This window comes from Crocodylus siamensis, chromosome 9 (assembly GCF_052110815.1).
Source record: "Crocodylus siamensis isolate JL-2025a chromosome 9, ASM5211081v1, whole genome shotgun sequence".
Taxonomy (NCBI): domain Eukaryota; kingdom Metazoa; phylum Chordata; order Crocodylia; family Crocodylidae; genus Crocodylus; species Crocodylus siamensis.
In genome coordinates this window covers 16,797,382-16,816,622 of record NC_143403.1, presented here as the reverse complement: position 1 = coordinate 16,816,622, position 19,241 = coordinate 16,797,382, and the positions used below count along the sequence as shown (strand labels likewise).

General features: G+C 40.6%; 1 protein-coding gene across 1 annotated transcript in view; it reads right to left on the bottom strand.

Annotated features, from left to right (window-relative positions):
- Window positions 1–19,241, bottom strand: part of PEPD (peptidase D) — a 215,007-nt gene that overhangs the window by 15,796 nt on the left and 179,970 nt on the right. Inside the window, exon 13 of the mRNA XM_090063288.1 lies at window positions 8,764–8,948. Coding sequence (XP_089919414.1) covers window positions 8,764–8,948 — 185 coding nt within the window. The remainder of the gene's footprint in view (window positions 1–8,763; window positions 8,949–19,241) is intronic.

Sequence of the window (19,241 nt, the reverse complement as noted above, 5' to 3'; positions counted from 1 at the left end):
TCATGATATGCACATCCGTACGCATTAATCCTTGTTTAATATAGTGATGCACCTACATAGCAAAATTAGGATCACAGCTCACCTAAACCATGAGGGCTTTTGGGTTACTCCTTAATTAAATCAAACTGAAAAACAAATCATCAAATCCCCCTCCAAAGACAGTTTTAAAAACCCCATTTTGGCCTGCGGTAATTCCAGCACTACTGGCTATCATGTCTGAGAACTTGTGGTGATCATGTGAGGTCCCAGAAGACTGGAAAAGGGCAAATATAGGGTTCATCTCAACACTGCCCCCCCCACAAAAAAAAAAAAAAGGGATGGAGGAGGATCCAGACAATTACAGACCAGTCAGTTTGATCTTGATACCTTGAAAAGATCTTACTCTACATTAAACTTCTCTGCTTTTTAGGGTAATGTGTGAGAGATATTACTGATTTCATCCCTTTTAAATTCCGCAGGAATTTTCCTTATGGGAAACCTTTACAAATTTTCCCTCTGTCAAAATTTTTCTTGCTCCCTGGCAAGATGGTCCATACTACCCATTTATGACTCTATAGCGAAAGAAACTAAAACTACCAAAAAGGAACTAAATTACAGGGGAAAACAATTTTCTTTAACTTCTCACTCTAGAGGTACAGTTTATTATACGAAAAATATGAACTTATGGTTAAAAATCAGCAAGTGTCCCTTTCAACCCCTTACTAACTGAAGCTCCTATACTTCAAGTCATTCTATGTGCGACTGAATTAAAGTTGTTCTAGGTATACAGATCCCTGCATACACAGCATCCCATGAAGTCAAGGACACTATGCATAAGTCTGTCCAAGTGGAACAATACACAGTATTGAGGATCTACATTTCAACTACAATCCTTTATAAACAGATGCCATCCTCTTTTTTAGATGTGAAAACACAAGTTTCTGTGCAGACCAGCAGTCAGCAACCTTTCAAAGCTATGGGCCAGGCTGAGTCAGTTCAGGTCTGAAGCGACTGGGTGGGCAGATGATAGGACCCACCTGTGGTCTCTGCTTTTTCTAGTGGCAGCATGGGGAAAGTCCCAGCAGCCCAAGCCCCCTGCTGCCAAATGCCACTAAAGCCCCATATCCGCAGGGTGGATCAAATGGCTCTGACAGCTGGATCTGGCCTACGGGCTGTAGACTCCCGATCCCTGATGTAGACAGCTGTATCACAATTTTAATGACACAGCCACAAGAAGTAAAATTATCTGCTATAAGAAAGGATTATCAAGGCGAAAATGAATTCTTGCCAGGAGAAGAGAAATAAAACTGCCATTCACAGCCTCACTGTTAGCTTTTTTCAACTAATAACCGTAACCAGTCATTAAGGAGACTTTTAAGCTATCTACAGACACAGGTTGTATCTGCAAACCTCTTGGAACAGCATCTGAGAGGACTCCTCAGAGATGGCCATGTACAACGGAGGAAGGACAGGAGGACTTCTGACTACTATCCTATGGTCCTCATCCATGTGGGAACCAATGATGCGGCCTGCAGCAGTCCGGACCAGATCATGGATGACTACGTGGTTCTGGGGGCCAAGCTTAGAGAGCTGGGGGCCCAGGTGGTCTTTTTGTCCCTCCTCCTGGTTAGTGGAGGCCGTCAGTGGCAGAGCGCCTGCATCCGTGAGGTGAACTCCAGAGTTGGTGTCATCATGCCGGATTTGGCTTCCTGGACCACGACCTGCACTTCAGAGCAGAGGGTGTACTGGGGCATGATGGTCTTCATCTCTCCCCCAAAGGTAAGAGTTTGTTTTCTTACAGGCTAGTTGACCTCCTCTGGCGGGCTTAAAACTAAGTTCACTGGGGGATGGGGATCCACAGGAGCAAGAGAAAACTCACCCAGGTGTAGGACCTGCCCAGGTAAGAGCTCAGGTATATACCAAGGGACCAGTTGTCTCGCAGGAAGGGGGGGTGCCCAGGGCTCCCTTGGGGGGATTAAGGTGTCTCTTCACTAATGCAAGAAGCATGGGGAACAAGCAGGAGGAGCTTGCTCTCCAGCTTGCAAGTAGTAAAATCGACCTGGCTGGCCTAGTGGAGACATGGTGGGACGAAACATTTGAGGCAAATGAGCACTGAAAGAACTAGCTCTTCCATTAGGAAAGCAAAGGAGATCAATGTTTTTAAAAATTTGGGTAATTTTACAACTTCTTAAATTTTTGGTAACTTCAGAGGTGTTTAAGAGATAGTAGTTATTACCCCAACTTATCACTTAAGTCATAAAATGTACTTAGCATTCTACAGAATCTCACAGTCAATTAATATAACATGAAAATGAATCAACTCAATCATCAAGAGAGAAGAAACCTTGTTTTAAATGAAAATTTCAACCACATCTACCCAAGGGTATAAAACATTGGGATCACCTAACACATTTCAGCTGCACAGGCACAAATTCTCATTTCCATCTTGCATAGAATTTACCCAGGAAACAAATGAAAACTGTATCCGTGATTAAATTCTACAGCTGAAACTAAACCCAGTGGGCTCTTCACACTGAAGCTAACTCTTCCTCACTAAGGGCCAGAATTTCTGAAGTGATCGGTGTGCACTGCTGGGGCCAGATTTTCAAAACTGCTCAACTCCCAGTTCGACTTTAAAAAAAGCAGCTAGATTTTCAGTGATGTTCAGCACCCAGTTGTTCCCATTAGGAATAATGTTTGTCTCATGTATGCTGCTTGGGGCCAGATTTTTAAAGAAGCTGGTGGGTGTCAAGCACTTCTGAACATCAGGGCCCTTATTTGAGTGCTAAAATGGGAACTACTGGGTATCCAGGGAATTTGAAAGTCTGGCCCTCCACGTAGCTGATATGCCCCCTTTGCTGTCTGTCAAACTATAAGCTTTTGCTACTCTAATAAAATGAAGTACATATGTAAGTAAAGCAACATGACTTTTCTAGAAAGTCTGCATAGTTTTGGCATTGTTTGTCAAAGGGGACAGAAGTGTTTGCTGCATGTGAAAGCTGCTTATTGGAAAAGATGAAAATATATTATTGCCAATTTTGAAAAAAAAACCCTGGGCTTCTAGTGTACAACTAATCTAACAATCTCTGGAAGCTGTTTCTTTTGGAACACTGCAAGCTTTATGATGAATGAAAATTAGGAAATTAATCTTATTGTGTTATTCCAAATTTAACTGGTTACACGTGAGGAAAAATAGCTAATACTAATGACTCCAAAACTTTTTTAAAAAAAAATCTCTTTTTAATGCTCAAAAAAATTGCCTGAGTGAAAAGGAAATAACTTGACTGACTAGTTAGAAAACAGGGTGAGATACAATAGGTGCGTAAAAAGTATATAATAAATTCACAAATGGTCTTCTGAAATGCCTCGTAAAAGTTGTTCAATTGAGAAAATTCCCCATAAAAGCTGTTTAATTGGTTAATGTAAAGTATACCAAAGCACTTCACAGCCCACATATTTAAAATGTGTGGTCGTGTCATAAGAAACTGTCTTCTGTCAATTAGCAAGGGCAAGACCCACATTTATTCTGAAGTGTCTAACTTTCTACAGCTGTAAATATAGAAATGTATAAATTATTTATAAATCATAATCAAGAAAGATACTACAGAAGATAGCTGCAACATCTGCACAGTAACAGCAACTCAATCCCCATTACTGTGCTATCACTGTCCTAATAAAACATCGGCTGCCTCTGCATAAAATTCAGAGTTGGATTAAGCTGATTTTACAATCCAAAAAAAAGGTTCATTTATATCTCAAACCCTGGCATTTATAAACCTAAACTAACTGTACACTCAAAAAATGCACAATCATGTAGGTAGTTTTCTAACTGCACTAATAGGGGGTAACTGTCTGCATCCCCAAACAGGAAAGACGACATTTAAGACCAGACATCTATTGAGCACATCAGAGATATGCATACATTCCCATGTATTATAATACTTAAGTGAGTCCTTTCCCAAAATACACAAAGCAAAAGAAAACAGTGTTGTAGATCAGAGGGTGGCAACACTTTGCTGCCTCAGGCCAGAGCTTGTGCCCCAGCTCCTTGCCACTTGTTGCACATCTCAGCTCCCTTCCCCGAGAAGACAACAGCAGGGAGGGCTGGTGAAGAAGGTACTGCAGAGGGGATGGACCACTCAGCACAGCTCCACATCACACATCAGGTCGGGCCTCAGCACGAGCTGGATCCTGCCCAGGGGCCATATGTAGGCTGCTGATTCCTGCAAGTTATATGTTGATTTGAAGGAGCCTACTGAGCTATATAGAAAGGTATGTGATAGAGACCTGTTGTATTATACCTGACTGAAAAAGCAATTCTGGGGTTTCCTCTGTAATCATTTTCTTCTGTAGAAAACAGAAGGTCTGAAAGTTAATTTATAAGGTGATAGCCAATACATCATACTGCTGTTTTCTCCCAATGGTACCTAAAATTTAGTTGGCTCTCAATTTTACATATAGGCTTTGCTCTGAGTGCAAATCACTCTGCTGAATTCAATGCAGAACTGAATTCAGTGAAACTATTAATGTGCTTAAAAGTTAAAAATGAGCATAAGTACTTGCAACATTGGGTCTTGGACTTTGCAGACCATGAACAAAACTCGTTTGAGACTGTCCAAGTCACTCCTGTTTTGTTGAGCTCCATGCCAATGTGTGGAGAGAAGACATGTCAGAAAAAGGACAAAAGGCCACAATTTACTGAGTCCAATAAGCAGCTGATAGAGCCTTGGACTGAGCAGAGGGACCTCTGTAACTTTTGTTTCTTTACACTTAGAAGCTCAAGCCAATAGTGTCATCACAGTATTTTTGTCAACATTTAGTATATCATACTGTTTAAAATACATCTTCATCAAAGGTTATATATTTCTTCCCTCTCCGTAAAAGAGAAATCCTAAACAGCAGTGGTATGTAGTCTCACTTATATAATCTGAAACCCTATAATTTGCCCAGAAAGAAGTCAATCGGTTTCCTACTGACATCTCCATATGCATCTCACATAGTTGTGAAATATAGTGCTTTCAAGCCAAGCACAAAAAATAAGACATTGTAGAATTTCAATTAATAAGATCACAATACACAAATACACTGAATTCTAAAGTATCTGAAGGCTCTGGCATCATAATCGCATCACCCAATATAATTGTTAGTTTGACTGCTATAAAATTACCCCAGAAATTGTGCAACTTGCATCTTTTCTGAGTTTGCGCGATGACAATTTTACAAAAGACAACTATAGCAGAATAAAGATATATTTGTATGACGCATTACTAGCATGCAATAATGTGCATACAGTATGGCAGTGGTTCTCTGATTATTTCAGACTCAAGGCACCCCTCCATAACTTTTGTGAACAGAGTGGCATCCAATTTAAAAAACTAATTTATATACTCTAGTGCTCACCTCCTCCTGGCAGAGGGGCCAGGTAGTCCAGGCAGAGCCAAGCCCAAGCCTGCACTTACTTGCTTACATCTTCACACCTTGCTTATTGCCAGGGATCTAGGTTTTCCATTTGCTGCTGAAAAACATGGATTTTCTCCTTTAATGAAGGAAAATGCAGATTTTCTCCTTTAAAGGTATTTTTAAACAGAGAAAACCAGGATCCATGCTTATCACTTCACAGTGTAAGGTACCCTTCAAAGGAACTGACAGTTCTCCAGGGTATACCTACATACTGGTTGGGAATCACTGCTATCTGGCATACTGCTACCTTACAGGCATATAAGGTGCATGCCATCCATATTAACATTTTGTGTTTCATATTTAAGGGTTCACAACACAAGCAAAAGTTGAAAAGTTTGGCAATAATGTCAGAAGTTGGCATTTTGAAATTATTGCCAACTATTTTGTTTATCATGGTTGCCATTCAACATACATGGCCTGGAAACGTATATCTTTACAGCTGTAGTTTGGCTTTTAAGAACTTTGTAAACATCTTATTTTTCAGTAACATCTTTTGGGGGTGGGGAGGCGAAAAAGAAAAGGGTGGAAAGCCCTGGCGTCCTAAAGCATGGGGGCAGGGAGGGTGGGATTTGCATGGTGGAGTAGGGTGGCTCCCCCCCGCCACCATGCCTCTGATTGACTGAGGGCCCTGGAAGCCATGTTCCTCCCCAGAAAGGGACAGTGCCTTGGCTGAGGTAAGGCATAGTTAGTCTCCCACCTTCATTTTCAGTGGGAAGATCTTGGCTATATGCCAACTTTATGGAAATGGGAGACTCCTCCCTAGCTCACTCCTGCAGCCATACAGCTGAAAGCAAGAGAAACTCGGGGGCATCTGAACCCCACCCCCCACGCCTCATCTGCACATACATTTTTGGAGCATCCCAAGACTTATGATAAGAATACCTAGTCCAGTCAGGGTGGGGACTAATTAGCGCGCGCGCACACACACACACACACAGCGCTGACCTGTGGGATCACCATGACTTGAAATGCTGTTGATTCTGGTGTGGCACAGCCCAATGAGCTACGTAGTAAATAATAAAACTTTGGCTCTGAACTAGTATCATGCAGTTTGTACTAAACAGATGCCAAAATGCTGCTCAAAAGTATGTTTATGGAGTACCTGTGCTAAAACATGCAGTAGTTTAAAAAAAAAAAACACAGCATCAGTTCTGGATGAACTAAGCATATAGATACTATGCATATTGCTCCAGCCATGTTTAATTTTAAGGTTATTGTTTACCAATTTGCTCCTCACTTCCATGTGCTCAAGAAGAGCAGTGTCTGTTAGAAAGGAAAAAAGAAAGGGGCTGCCAGGGGAAAAAGCTAGGGGGAAGCTACCTGACCCCTAGATTTCTTTTCCCTGCTGTAGCTGTGGGAAGGGAACAAATTCTAGGCAAACCTCCAATAATTAGATTCTATACCTGGAAAATTATAACCAATTTATACATTTTCCATATATAGAATCTAATATCCATCTATGGAATCCATATACAGAATCTTATAGAAATTTTCCATATATAGAATCTTATTGGAGGGTCATTTTGTAATCTGGGTTGTCTTCTATTCAAGTAAATATGGTAGCCAGGTTTCACACTGATTAACTGGTTACTTCAGTATCTCACCTTAATTTTCATTTAATACCTTTCTGTATTTTATTATGCTTATTTCTATTCATTTGTTTTAGCCCTGCCTTAAGCCATCTGCGAGAGAGGTTTATTGCACATGTTCCACAATACCACTGAGCTTCCAGCAGCTCCTGCTAGAGCTCTGCATGTGACCTCTGAGCTCACTGGTGCAGGGTCCCTGCTTTCAAGCAGCTCTGGAGCCTGTTGCTTTTCACTCTTTCAATTTCCCCGTCCCACAATTCTACAGCAGGGAAAGCAGGAGATGGGACGAACAAGAGCAGAGCAGAGCCTTAGGAGCAGAGACTGCACGTCGCTGCTGGCTCTTCTCCCTCTCCTTTCCTCTGCTGCTGAGCTGGGGAGAGGCAGGGGGAGGAAAGAGCGGGTAAGAGAGGAGGAGGTGGTAAGGAGGCCGGAGGGAAAAAAAACCAAAACGAAGCAGGACTCTAGGTAGAGCCTGTGTCAACCAGCAGAGACCTCTCAGAGCTTGCAGCACATGCAGCGCTCCTAGGAGGAGCTGCAGTAACATGTGGAGCTGAGAGAGCTTACTGCACATGTGGCACAAAGCCAAGGGGGAGTGAGACCATGCTGCTGCGCCATTCCTGGATCCACCCTGCTGTTGTTAGCACCCCTTTATTCCTCTCCCTTTCAGTGACACCAATGCCTCCAGCAGCCCTGCCGCTTGTAGCTATGTGTCTCCCTTTCCACCCCTAAAGCGCTTTTTTTCTTTCCTCCTCTCTATTTTCTTACTCCAACAATCTTCTCTTTCTTCCCACCAGCATGTTGCCTGGACCTAGCAAGCCACATTACAACTGTCACCCTAACCGTGCTGTGCTCCTTTGTCCCTCCTTCCAGCTTGTCTTCTCTTTCGAGAGTACAGCTTTCCCTTGCTTTATGCGGGTTCTGTATGTGCAGATTCACTCGTACGCAGTGACCCTTTTTATACCAAAAATCTGTTACATGCAAGGTAAATTCACTCTTATGCGACTGGACTAGTGGAACCCCGCAGTCAGCTGCTTTGTGTGGTGCACTGTGGGAGTGACACGCACCAAAATACAGTCTCCTGTGTGGATCTGTGCTCGTCACTTGATGTCTGCGACACGTGTTTCTGTAGTTGCCATCCCCATTATGGTAACAGTCACCACCACCCTGTGCTTGTGTGTACTGTCTGCTGTTTTACAAAATTATCTTATAAAAGTGGTAGAAATGGGTCTGGGGCTCAGTACAGTTGAAGTATCCCTAGCTGTCACATTGTAAGGTGGGTTCCCTTTATGCAAATTTGAGTTATGTGCCATTTTCCAGGAACGCATGTACAGCATAAAGCGAGGAAACCTGTTAAGTTTTGAGAAAGGAAATTACCTGGTGTGTTTGTACACACACAGGCCAACCCACTGCAGATGCTACTCCTGTATAAATAAATGGAGAAAATGAACCATCTAAAAACAAGAGCACACTACTTTATTCAACTCATCCAAACATTATGAATAGTCAGAATCCCTGCCAGCTCACATCAGCATGCATTTCAGACGAGCAATTTGTTTATTAAATTAACATAATCATTTCATTTGAGACACTGCATGGAAACCCACAACAGAAAAATAAATAAATGCAGATCAGTTCATACACAGAAAAGATTCAAATGACTGTGGTACTGTAAGAAATGCCTATTTCCTTTTGAAGGGTTAAACTGCAAAGCAATCAGGAACATACTAGCACTAACCTCTGGGTAGCCTCCAACATCATGCACATCAATTCCAAGTAGATGTCCAAGCCCGTGTGGCATAAATACTGCACCCAAATGAACCGTCACCATGTCATCTACATTGCCTTGCAGAATGCCAATTTTAGTCAGTTCCTCCAGATGGACTCTGTCAGCCAGACGGTGCATATCAGGCCAGGCGACCCCTTAGAGAGCAGAAACAAGCCGCTGAGTTAACTGTTGTTAACAGAGTTAAATGGTTTTTAAGAAAACATTCAGAAAAGAATAAGAAATACACCCCCCCCACTACCCGAATAAACAAAACTGTGGACAGAGCATTCAAGTACAAAAATACTTCAAGTTGAAATGAACTTTATGTGGACATGAAAAAATGGCAGCCCGCGAACAAGAAAATGAGTGCAATATTCTGGAACCAAGACTTGAATAAAATAACCTTGTCTGTTGACGTGTATGCATTTATGCATGAATGTTAATACGCCTGTGAGTTTTCAGAAGGACCATCTCTGGGTAACACACACCTACTCAACTTGCAATGCTGAACATAAAATATTAATAGGCCTAACACTGCCTAATGGTGAACATGCCCAGTTAAGACATTCAAAACAGCTGCCACTTTTTCTATGTACATACAAGATTTACGGCTCATCTCTTTTTAGCAGAAATGTTTTCCAAAAATTAACGGTTCCCTTGTTCTTTTCCCCTGCAAATGGGCTGTGTAAATCTGAAGTCCTCCAGTACTAAAACAGTATTACAAAATACTGCTGGTAACTATAAATAGACTGCCAGGACACATTACATTTCTATTATTTTTGTATACTGTACTGTTTGACAAACTACTGGGGGTGGGGGCTCTCCTTTTGTTGGTAAAAGAATACTGGCTTAATTAACTCACCAAGGGTTTGAGTCATAATCAGGAAAGCAGCTGCAGAACTAAGACAACTAGGGCTAAGGTGCAGTAAAGAATATTTTCCTTGTTCAAATCTGGCACAATTATACACAAATCAGCAATGTTTAAGTCCAAAAAAGCCCATCAACTTTTGTTTGCTTTACCTCGGTGGAACACAGCTCTGGGGTCTTGTTCACATTGATGTCATGTTATAATTACAGTAGCACTATTTGCTAAATGTATTGGAATTTCCAAGTGTGAAATGCATCAGTCCCACAGCAGGGCTCCAATAAAGCTCAGGCTCATTGCACATCTCTAGAATAAAGGTCACAAGCAGAATACAGAGCAGTGGTGTACATGTCTGCAGCCATTGGATCGGTTCGCTATTACAAACTGCTCAGACATGAATCAATACATCTCAAAGTTTCCAATGACGTGAACTGCTCAACTGATTCAGTGACCCAACTTAGGTGACAGACCAGCTTTTGTGATGAGTGCCTTGTTTTCAGACCTTTGTATGTAGGTAAAAATGCACCTTCAAACATGGCTGTATGTTTGAATCTCTTTGTTCACAACATGTTTCTGATTTTCTCTTAAAATGAATATTTTTTCCAATAAGAATAAGTACAATTAAATACAAGAATAAATACAATTAAAACTGCTTCTCTTTCTAGTGCTACCTTTAAATGACTAGCGTTTTAATCTTTCTCAGGTGTTGTGTTCTTTGGGTGTGTTACACTGCAACGCTCAATTCTTTATGTTGCTCTGGGGTTATTTCATGGCCACTTTATAACAGGTTCCATGTCTATTCCATGCTAAACTGCACCAGTGTTACCCTCAGATTAGTGCAGGGGGTCTGTTTTTCTCTTTACATTGAAGCTATAGGAGTTCAGGCTTCCTATGTGTAACTCCCAATTTGGCTTCCATGCCAACCACTCAGCTGAAACTACTCTTACCAAAGGTAAGACTAATGACTTCTCAGCTAAAATCCTAGGACAAAAAACACTTCATTCTTCTGTCCTCCTCAACTCTATCTGCTGTCTGCAATGATCCACTGTGTTCATTTTCTGAAATTTTTTGGCCCCTTGGCTCCCATGTCTCTGTCCTCTCTTGGCTCTCCTCCTATGCCTTTTATTGCTCATCCAGTTTGCCCTTCAGTGGTCCCTACTCATCCACCCTACATACGGCTCTGTGCTTGGTCCCTTTCCCTTCTTCTGCTTTAACTGTGGATAATTTCATACACACATTCAGCTGCCATCTCCATATAGACAATGTATTGATCTACCTTCTTCTATTCCAGATCCATTTCCCTCTGCCCAAACTAAAATGGGCAGGTCAGGCCTGTTTTTCTCTGACATCCAGTCATTGGCTAAAGCTCAACAAGGCTAAAACTTAACTCTTTCTGTTCCCATCTCTCTTATTGTTCATTATTGATAAGAATGTCTCATTTAATCAAGTTCATAGCTTAGGAGTTGTATTTGACTTGGATCCAGATTCAAGCCTTGAAAGTCTAGGTTTAAGTCCTCCAGATTTCTTGCAGTCCTGCAGTGCATCCTTGCCCTCCATCCATAATGCTGAAACTGTAATCCAGTCTCCTGTTATCTCGTATATCTTACTTCAGTGTTTCTAAGGCCTTGACAACTGAAATCTTGACTCATTCATATTGATTCATAAAGCTGTTTGACTGCTTTGACCTTATCAGTCCCTCTTTGCACCTCTCCTCTAGCTCCCCCTTCTCTATCACATCAAATATGCTATACTGACCCTCACTTTCAAGGTCCCACACAGCCTGGTCCCTGCCTGATGGGTATAAGTTGACTAAACTTTGCACTTATAAAATATTTGATGTTAGGAAGCCATGATCTTGTGAAAACAAGGCAAGTAGAAATCTCTGTCATATAAGTGTACTAAATATCATGTAAACCTAAGTCCTATCTCAGTTTCTTTCCTCAGCAGATACAACAACCTCTTAAATCAAGCTATGATTGTGTCTCGGTGATGTGGCTAAACAACTACAAGAATCAAAGTAACATCATTTCAAAGTGATACAGAAAGTTCTAGTGCTAATACAAAATGCGAAATAAAGTTTAATACAGTGAACAACCTTTATTTAAGGCAAATTAAAAAGTGTTTTTCTGATTATCTTAGCTCCAAGCCGCATCTGAGCCTCATGAGATCCATCCTGGACCCCCTTTTTTGGGTGAGAATGAATTTCATTGTTCATTTCCCCCGTAGGAATTCTTGGTATTTTATTTTCATCCTTATTTCTCACAAGTATATACTCTTAATTTCTATTCCTGTAACTAGAGATGGAAGACAACCAAACCTCCAATCCTGAATGCTCCTTAAAGAAAAGATAAAGTTGGATAGACACTGCAGCAGCTTTGAGAGAGGCCAAAGCAATCACAGTATTCAGAACTGAGTGTGAAAAAACAAAAAAAGAACGTGAATCATTCCTGTCTGCCCCAACCAATTGTGTGTTAGTTTTGTCACATGAGAGAAACATTACAGATTCAGTTCTCTGAATCATATTCCTATAGCTATAAACAGTACTTGCAAGGCACCGGATATAGAAAAATCAAAGTACTGCCAAAGGCACAGTTTTAAATGCTACATGCATAATTTGGCCAGCAGATAAGTAGTAAAATACAAATGTTCAAAAATACGAAGACAAGTGGGTTTGCTTGTTCACATAGGCTCTATTTGCCATTCTGGCGCTTGTCCTTTCTATGCTGTTCGATGCCGTTGCCTGAAAAGTCATAATACATAAAATCTGTTTCATGTAGTAAAATATTTTAAATTATTTTAATAAAGTGGTTATTTTACCTGTTAAATATCTATTTTCTTGAGAGACAGGAAACTTTTAAGACCTTTGCTGTCTATTGCACAGCATAACCTATGCATGAATTACTGGTGTAGTAAGGTCAAATACTAGTATTTTTGAGCCAATGGGAGACAGTTGACTAAGTAGAATGAACTTGCTGCTCTTGGATTAAAAAATGCTGAAGTCACCGTCTTGCTAGATATGAACTGATTGTCATGCTGGAGATAAGCTTTGCTAATATAGTGCAAACAGATTTTTTTTAAAACAGGAATTTGATAAAGGATAGTGGATCTAGTTTTAAGTTTTTCTTAGCATTAATTTTCTTGAGAGAAACACCTGAGCATGCAGTCTACTCAAGGAAGGCAAAAGTACAAATTCAAGCCCGAGAGAATAGAAATGCATGTATAAGTTTGAACCTCTAGATTATCCATGCATAAAACATGCATTCCACAAAGGCATGTGGATGCAGATATAACTGTTCAGTCAAAATAGGATTACATTTTTTTCTTTATAATATCATCATCTGTGGCTTCTGAGTGACTAGCTAACATATGGGGCCTTACAATAAATACTTTTTGTTAACAAACAGATATACCTGAAGCCCCTGGCCTTCATGTACAGAGGCTGTCAACTCTTTCTGTTACATACACAGACTCTTGCTTGTAACCTTTTTTCACATTAGAGCAGTATGACAACAGTCTAGGGGAAGGGCCAGCAACCTACAGCCGTGAAACCATTCAATCTGGCCTTAGGAACAGAGGTAATTTCTGGCGGTGTGGGCTTTGCATACATTGTGCTATGGCCAGGGAGGGGGCCACTTCACCCTTGCCATCTCATGGCTGACCAATGGGAAAAGTGATGGCACTGGCGGCCGGAAATTAGTGCCAGCCCACTGTGGACCCAAGCTGGGTTATTCCGGTCTGCTTCTCGAAAATACTGCTGACCCTCTGTCGTCCAGGGGAATGGACAGACATACATTTTAGCTGCTTTAGAAGTGGAGGGGAAACTGTTTTTTGGGAGCATTCATCAGGTGTTATGACCTCTGTATGATCCTGCAGTTATGCAAGTGAGTTAAAGCACCCCAGTTTTGACCCTTTTTGAATCAGGGATACAGTTGGAGCGGTTTTACTGCTCCTGCATTGCCAAAGGATGATGCAGATGAAACAGCTGGAGATATATGCATCTCACAACATTTCGAAAAGCAGGGAGACATCTACATTCTGCTCAGATAGATCCTGGGAAATGTTGAACTAAGAAATATCCCTAAATTAAAAATAAATAAAAGGCATATTGGTGCCTCTCCAATTTGCAGTAATGGTGGAGCTCTCTTACTGCTTCTGTATGCGGCTCAGGGACATTCAGTCCAACTGGATAAACACTCTCAGGTGTAACAAAACCCCAAAGGAGAATGAAAAACTTCTGGACAGAAAATCATTCACCAAAGCTATTTGATGTTCATGCAACTCAATTGTTCTGATTAACTGTTGTCATGGTAGACGGCTTTCTGAAATGCTCTGCACTGCCAAACGTATAATTTTCTAAAGCAAAAAAATAAAGGCAGTATTTTTTTTTTTTAACTATATGCCAGAAGAGCCTACCACAATACTTACACTTATTAGTGGAAATATAATAGTGAAATAATTGTCGATTATATTGCAATACTATTTTATATTAGCTCTACACTCCCCAGTCACCCACTAAAACATTTAACTGATTTTTATTATTCAGAGCTATTACTTTTCAGCAACTGAGATGTATATAGTCATTGCCAACATACTTTTTCGTGTAGAAAGATTAGTTCAATTATTATCTTTAAACCAATTTATAAGCTAATTATAGCCCACTGACAGATTGGGTTTAAAAAGCTAGATTGGGTGTCCTTGGACTTTGAAAGCTAGTACCAAGAGAAGTCTGCACTCAGGAAAATCTGCTGATGATGTGTCTGCTCCATTCTTCATTCACTGCCAAACGAGATACTGTGTAATGCAGGTCAGTGAACCAATGACTGAGCTCCTCACTAAAGTCCAGTTACCAAGGCTCATTAAATTCTGATTGGTTTGCTGCCATCCAGGATGTGCTTTGGCAAGAGGCCAGGATAAAAAACACCTTTTTACAGTGAACCATGTTATTGCATTATGGTGAAACATGCAACGGAACTATAAAAGAGCTTTAAAGAGGCACGCTGAACGGCATAATAATGACCAGACTGGTAACAGTGTGCGACAGGACATGAATAGAAAGAAAGATTTTTTGAGGCAGCTACTATGCTGACAGTATAACGCATTTGTATGCGAGTGAGTTAGGTGTTTAAAAATGGCATAAAATCAGTAGATTTTAATATATTTAACCCCTCCCCCCGGTATAATATATTTTAAAAAAAACCCTTAAGGCAATAACCTCAAATTCAATACTGAGCTTAAATGTTATAGTGACAGGAGCAAATAGACAAAATAAATAGTCTGAGCTTTTTGAAAGTTCTTGATAATTCTCTGTTTCCCAAACTCATCAATAATCTTGTTATTCACCTGAATTTTGAAAAAGCTTTAAAGGAGGGGTTCCCAAAGTGTGCCTGCAGGCCAAATGCAGCCCGCAAGCCACTCTGATAAGGCCAACTACCCAAGACTGCCCCTTTGACCATGGTTTCAAAACATTATATGAAGAGACCACTGACTTGGGGTGAAAAAAAAATTGGGAGTCAGGGAAAGGAAAACGCTGAATTTAATGCAACTGGGAAGAAGAGAAAATCCCTAACATTTCACGAGAGACATTTTGCAAGTGACAGTTCTAAAAGGCAGGATCCCTGTTACCCTTCTTAAAGGAGGACCGCAGAAAAATACCACACTAGAGTTTTTCTTAAGCCACTGTTCCTTCACTTATCTTTTCATTCAAGTAATTTGAGGTTATTCCCAGATGCTTACAGTCTGGTATAACTTCTAATGAAGGTACAGTAGCACACAAATAATTTGTGATTAGTGTTTGGTGATTAGTCACTTCTTGCTGAAAAGCTTTCTCCACAGGAGAGTCCAACAGCAATTTTTTTTGGCTGCTAGTTATGCTATTTTGTGGTTATACTATGATAATCACTAAAGCACAAATGGTTTAAGTTTTTTGGGGTTTTTTGGACAGTGCAACTGTTGCAATACTTACAAAAATACTGTGGTAAGGTTATGCCAATTTCTCTCCAAACTGCATTAAGGCTGGGCAACATTTAATTTCTAAGCATATGCAAACAAAGGCAAAAAGTCCAACAGCCCAGCGGCGTCACTAAAATGCAGACAGACTATGCAATCCTTGTCTCGGTCAGGGAATCCTGGAACATGCCAAGATATGCCAGACGCATAACAAACACAGTAGACAAGAAAGCCAAAAGGTCCCTAAAAATGCTTACCATATCCACTTTGAAAGTTTATACAGGATGATTATGCTCATTTTAAGAAGGAAAACTGTCATAATCTAAATTTGTATAGCTCCCTCCTAGCCTCCCAGCAACTATTTTTATATTCAGTTTTCTAGCTAAGAAGTTGCATACTTGGTCAGACCAAGGGTCCTCCTAGCCTAGTATTCTGTCTCCATCAGTGGTAGGAATGGATGGTTTACAGGGACAGCATTGAATCATATATCTGGAGTGATCTATATTCCCTATTTATTACCATCCCTGGTATACATCAGCACTGGTTTAGAGATGCCAGAGGAAAAATCTCCTATTAAAACTATTAAACAAAATAGTTGATCTATAGCACACAAATCTGTCTGGTCCCCCTTTGAACCTGGCTGTGCTATCTGCCTCTACGGCCACCTGTTGCAGTGAGTTCCAGAATTTAAATAGTAATAAAGAACTGTTTTAAATCTTCTCTTCATTTTAGTGGATGCCCTCTAATTTTACAATTCTGAAACTTGGTGAATAACAGTCCCTTATTTACTTTGTCCATGCTCTCCATGAATTTATAGGCATCTATTATATCTCCCCTCAGCTTTCTCCTTTCCATACTAAAGAACCCTCTTGGTATGGCAACTGCTCCATACCCCTGATTATTTTGGTTGTCCTTCTCTGTACTTTTTCTAATTCTACTACATCCTTTTTGCAATGTGGAGACTAGAACTGTACAGTGGCACGAAGATCTCCATTTTGTTTTTAATTCCCTTCTTAATGATCCCCAGTGTCTTACGGTCTTTTTGGTTGCCATTGCACATTGAGTAGGTGTTTGTAGAGAACTTTTTACAATGACTCCAAATTCTCTTTGCTCAATCATAATAGCTAGTTTGGAACCCAGCATTGTGTATGTATAGTTGAGGTTATTTATCCCCCCCAAATGCATTACTTTATGCTTACTGACATTGAAATTCATCTGCCAATTCTTTTGCCCACTCACTCACCTTGGTCAGATATTTCTGCAGCTCTTCTCTGTCAGATGGGGATTTGATTACCCAAAATAATTTAGTATCATCTGCAAGATTGGCTATTTCATCATGTATGCCATTCCCAGGTCAATAATGAAAATGTTGAACAAAACTGGGCCCAGGACAGGTCTCTGTGGGGCCCTACTTTTGACCTCCCTCTACCCTGAAAAGCGATCATTTAGATGTATCCTTTGTTTCCTATCTTTTAACCACTTCTCATTCCACAAAAGAACCATCCCTCCAACCCTGTGGCAACTCAATTTTTTAAAGAGTGGTGAGGAACCTTGTCAAAAGCTTTTTGAAAATCCAAATAAACCACGTCACATGGATCCCACCCCCCTTGGGTTCCTAGATGATTAATTACCTAAAAATCAGCAATAAATAGATATTTATATACTTAAACTTAAGCACATGAATTTGCTCAAGCATCATGTTGCTCTATCTTTAGCATCATGTTGTTTTATCGATCAATCGATCGATAGTGCAGGCCTCACTATTTAATAACCTGCCCCTCTGTTCTCAAAAGTTTTGGCAAAGAATTTTACTATTACCTCATTGCTGGGCATGCATTTAAAACCATCCAAATATGAAGGTTTTAATAGACCTCTATCTATCTATCTATCTATCCATCCATCTATCTATTAAAACCTTCATATCTGGATGGTTTTAAATGCATGCCCAGCAATGTGGTAATTGTAAGCCAGGTTGAAGTTTGTCTTTAAAGCACAATACTTTAATCCAGTTGAATAAATAACTGCATATCACAGTTTCTTCTTAACATGGTTTTCAGGGGGCAGCAACCTGAATAGGATGAAAAGTGCTGCAGCTCACATGCAAAGTAACTCCAGAAACTTACATCCCTCAAAATTACACGATCCAAATTTTGTTTTCAATTTAACTGCTACAGTCAACAGATGGTCAAGGGGGAGTTCTCTTCTATACATGTTACAATATAAACGTAAAAAACTGTATTAAAAAGAGAGAAAGGCTAAAAAATGACCTCAAATTTTGACCATAATCATATATTATAATTTGTATACACAGTTTTAACTTAAACCTCTGACTACAGTATTGCTTAAATCCCATTGAAATAGTAATACTCAGGCTAGAACTTAAAACACATGTATAAGTGCATGCAGGCTCCGGGTTTAGAGATGCAAGTTTATTCTCGTATCATTTCACGGCATCTACTGTATGACCTGCACCACATGTAAGGATCTCAGAACAGTTGGTCCTTATGCCACATGGAGTACCTTAAAGACCAGAATGGCTTTTTTTTTTCTGAAGCTCCCTGTTCCATAGATTTGATAATGCTTTGTGTTAGTTTTGTGCCCGATGCTGCAGTGGTCACTGTATGCATGGGTCAACTTCTGTGTATTAGTTACATACAACAGAAAGAACACTTCCCAGAGGGGTTTGCAGTGCAAGACTCGGTCTGAAATCTTGCATTGCAACAGATTATTTCTTCTACTGAGGGACTGAAGGATCTGCTGAATTTGACAGAAGACACTGCTCTTTTCTTCCACCTCCTCATATAGCCTAATTCTGGAAAATTAAGCGGTGTAATTAATGCCATCTTTACATCAGAACAATAAGACCTGTATTCATTCACAAACTTTTAATGGTTTTAAAAATCCTTTAAGTTACCCATTCACTATTTACTATCGCTTGCTCTGAAACCTTATAGCATCATCTGCCTCCTACTTCTCCAGCTCCCCTTCCTTGGCAAAGAGTTTATACTACTGAACAGTAATAACTGAAGTAACAATATCGGGCTCCAACATCTTTCATGAGTCACTCACAGAAAACCAGCACTTCTGGTAATCGGAGGGCTACTAATTTAAGAATATTTCATAGATTTCATAGACATCAGGGCTGGAAGGGACCTCGGGAGATCATCTAGCCCAGCCCCCTGCCCAAAGGGCAGGAAGTCAGCTGGGGTCATAGGATCCCAGCAAGATAAGCATCCAATTTACTCTGGAAGGTGTTCAATGTAGGTGCTTGAACCACCTCCGCTGGCAGACTGTTCCTGACCTTGGGGGCTCGGACAGTAAAGAAATTCTTCCTCATGTCCAGCCTGAAACGGTCTTGCAGGAGTTTGTGACCGTTCGACCTCGTCATCCCTTGGGGCGCTCTGGTGAACAGACGTTCCCCCAGATCCTGGTGGTCACCCTTGATAAACTTATAGGTGGCCATCAGATCACCCCTGAGCCTATGCTTTTCCAGACTAAAGAGTCCCATGTCTCTCAGCCTATCATCGTAAGATCTGTTTTCCTGACCTCTGATCATGCGCGTGGCTCTCCTCTGGACTCCCTCAAGCTTCTCCACATCCTTTTTGAATACTGTATTAATGCTATCCTACCAGCAGGG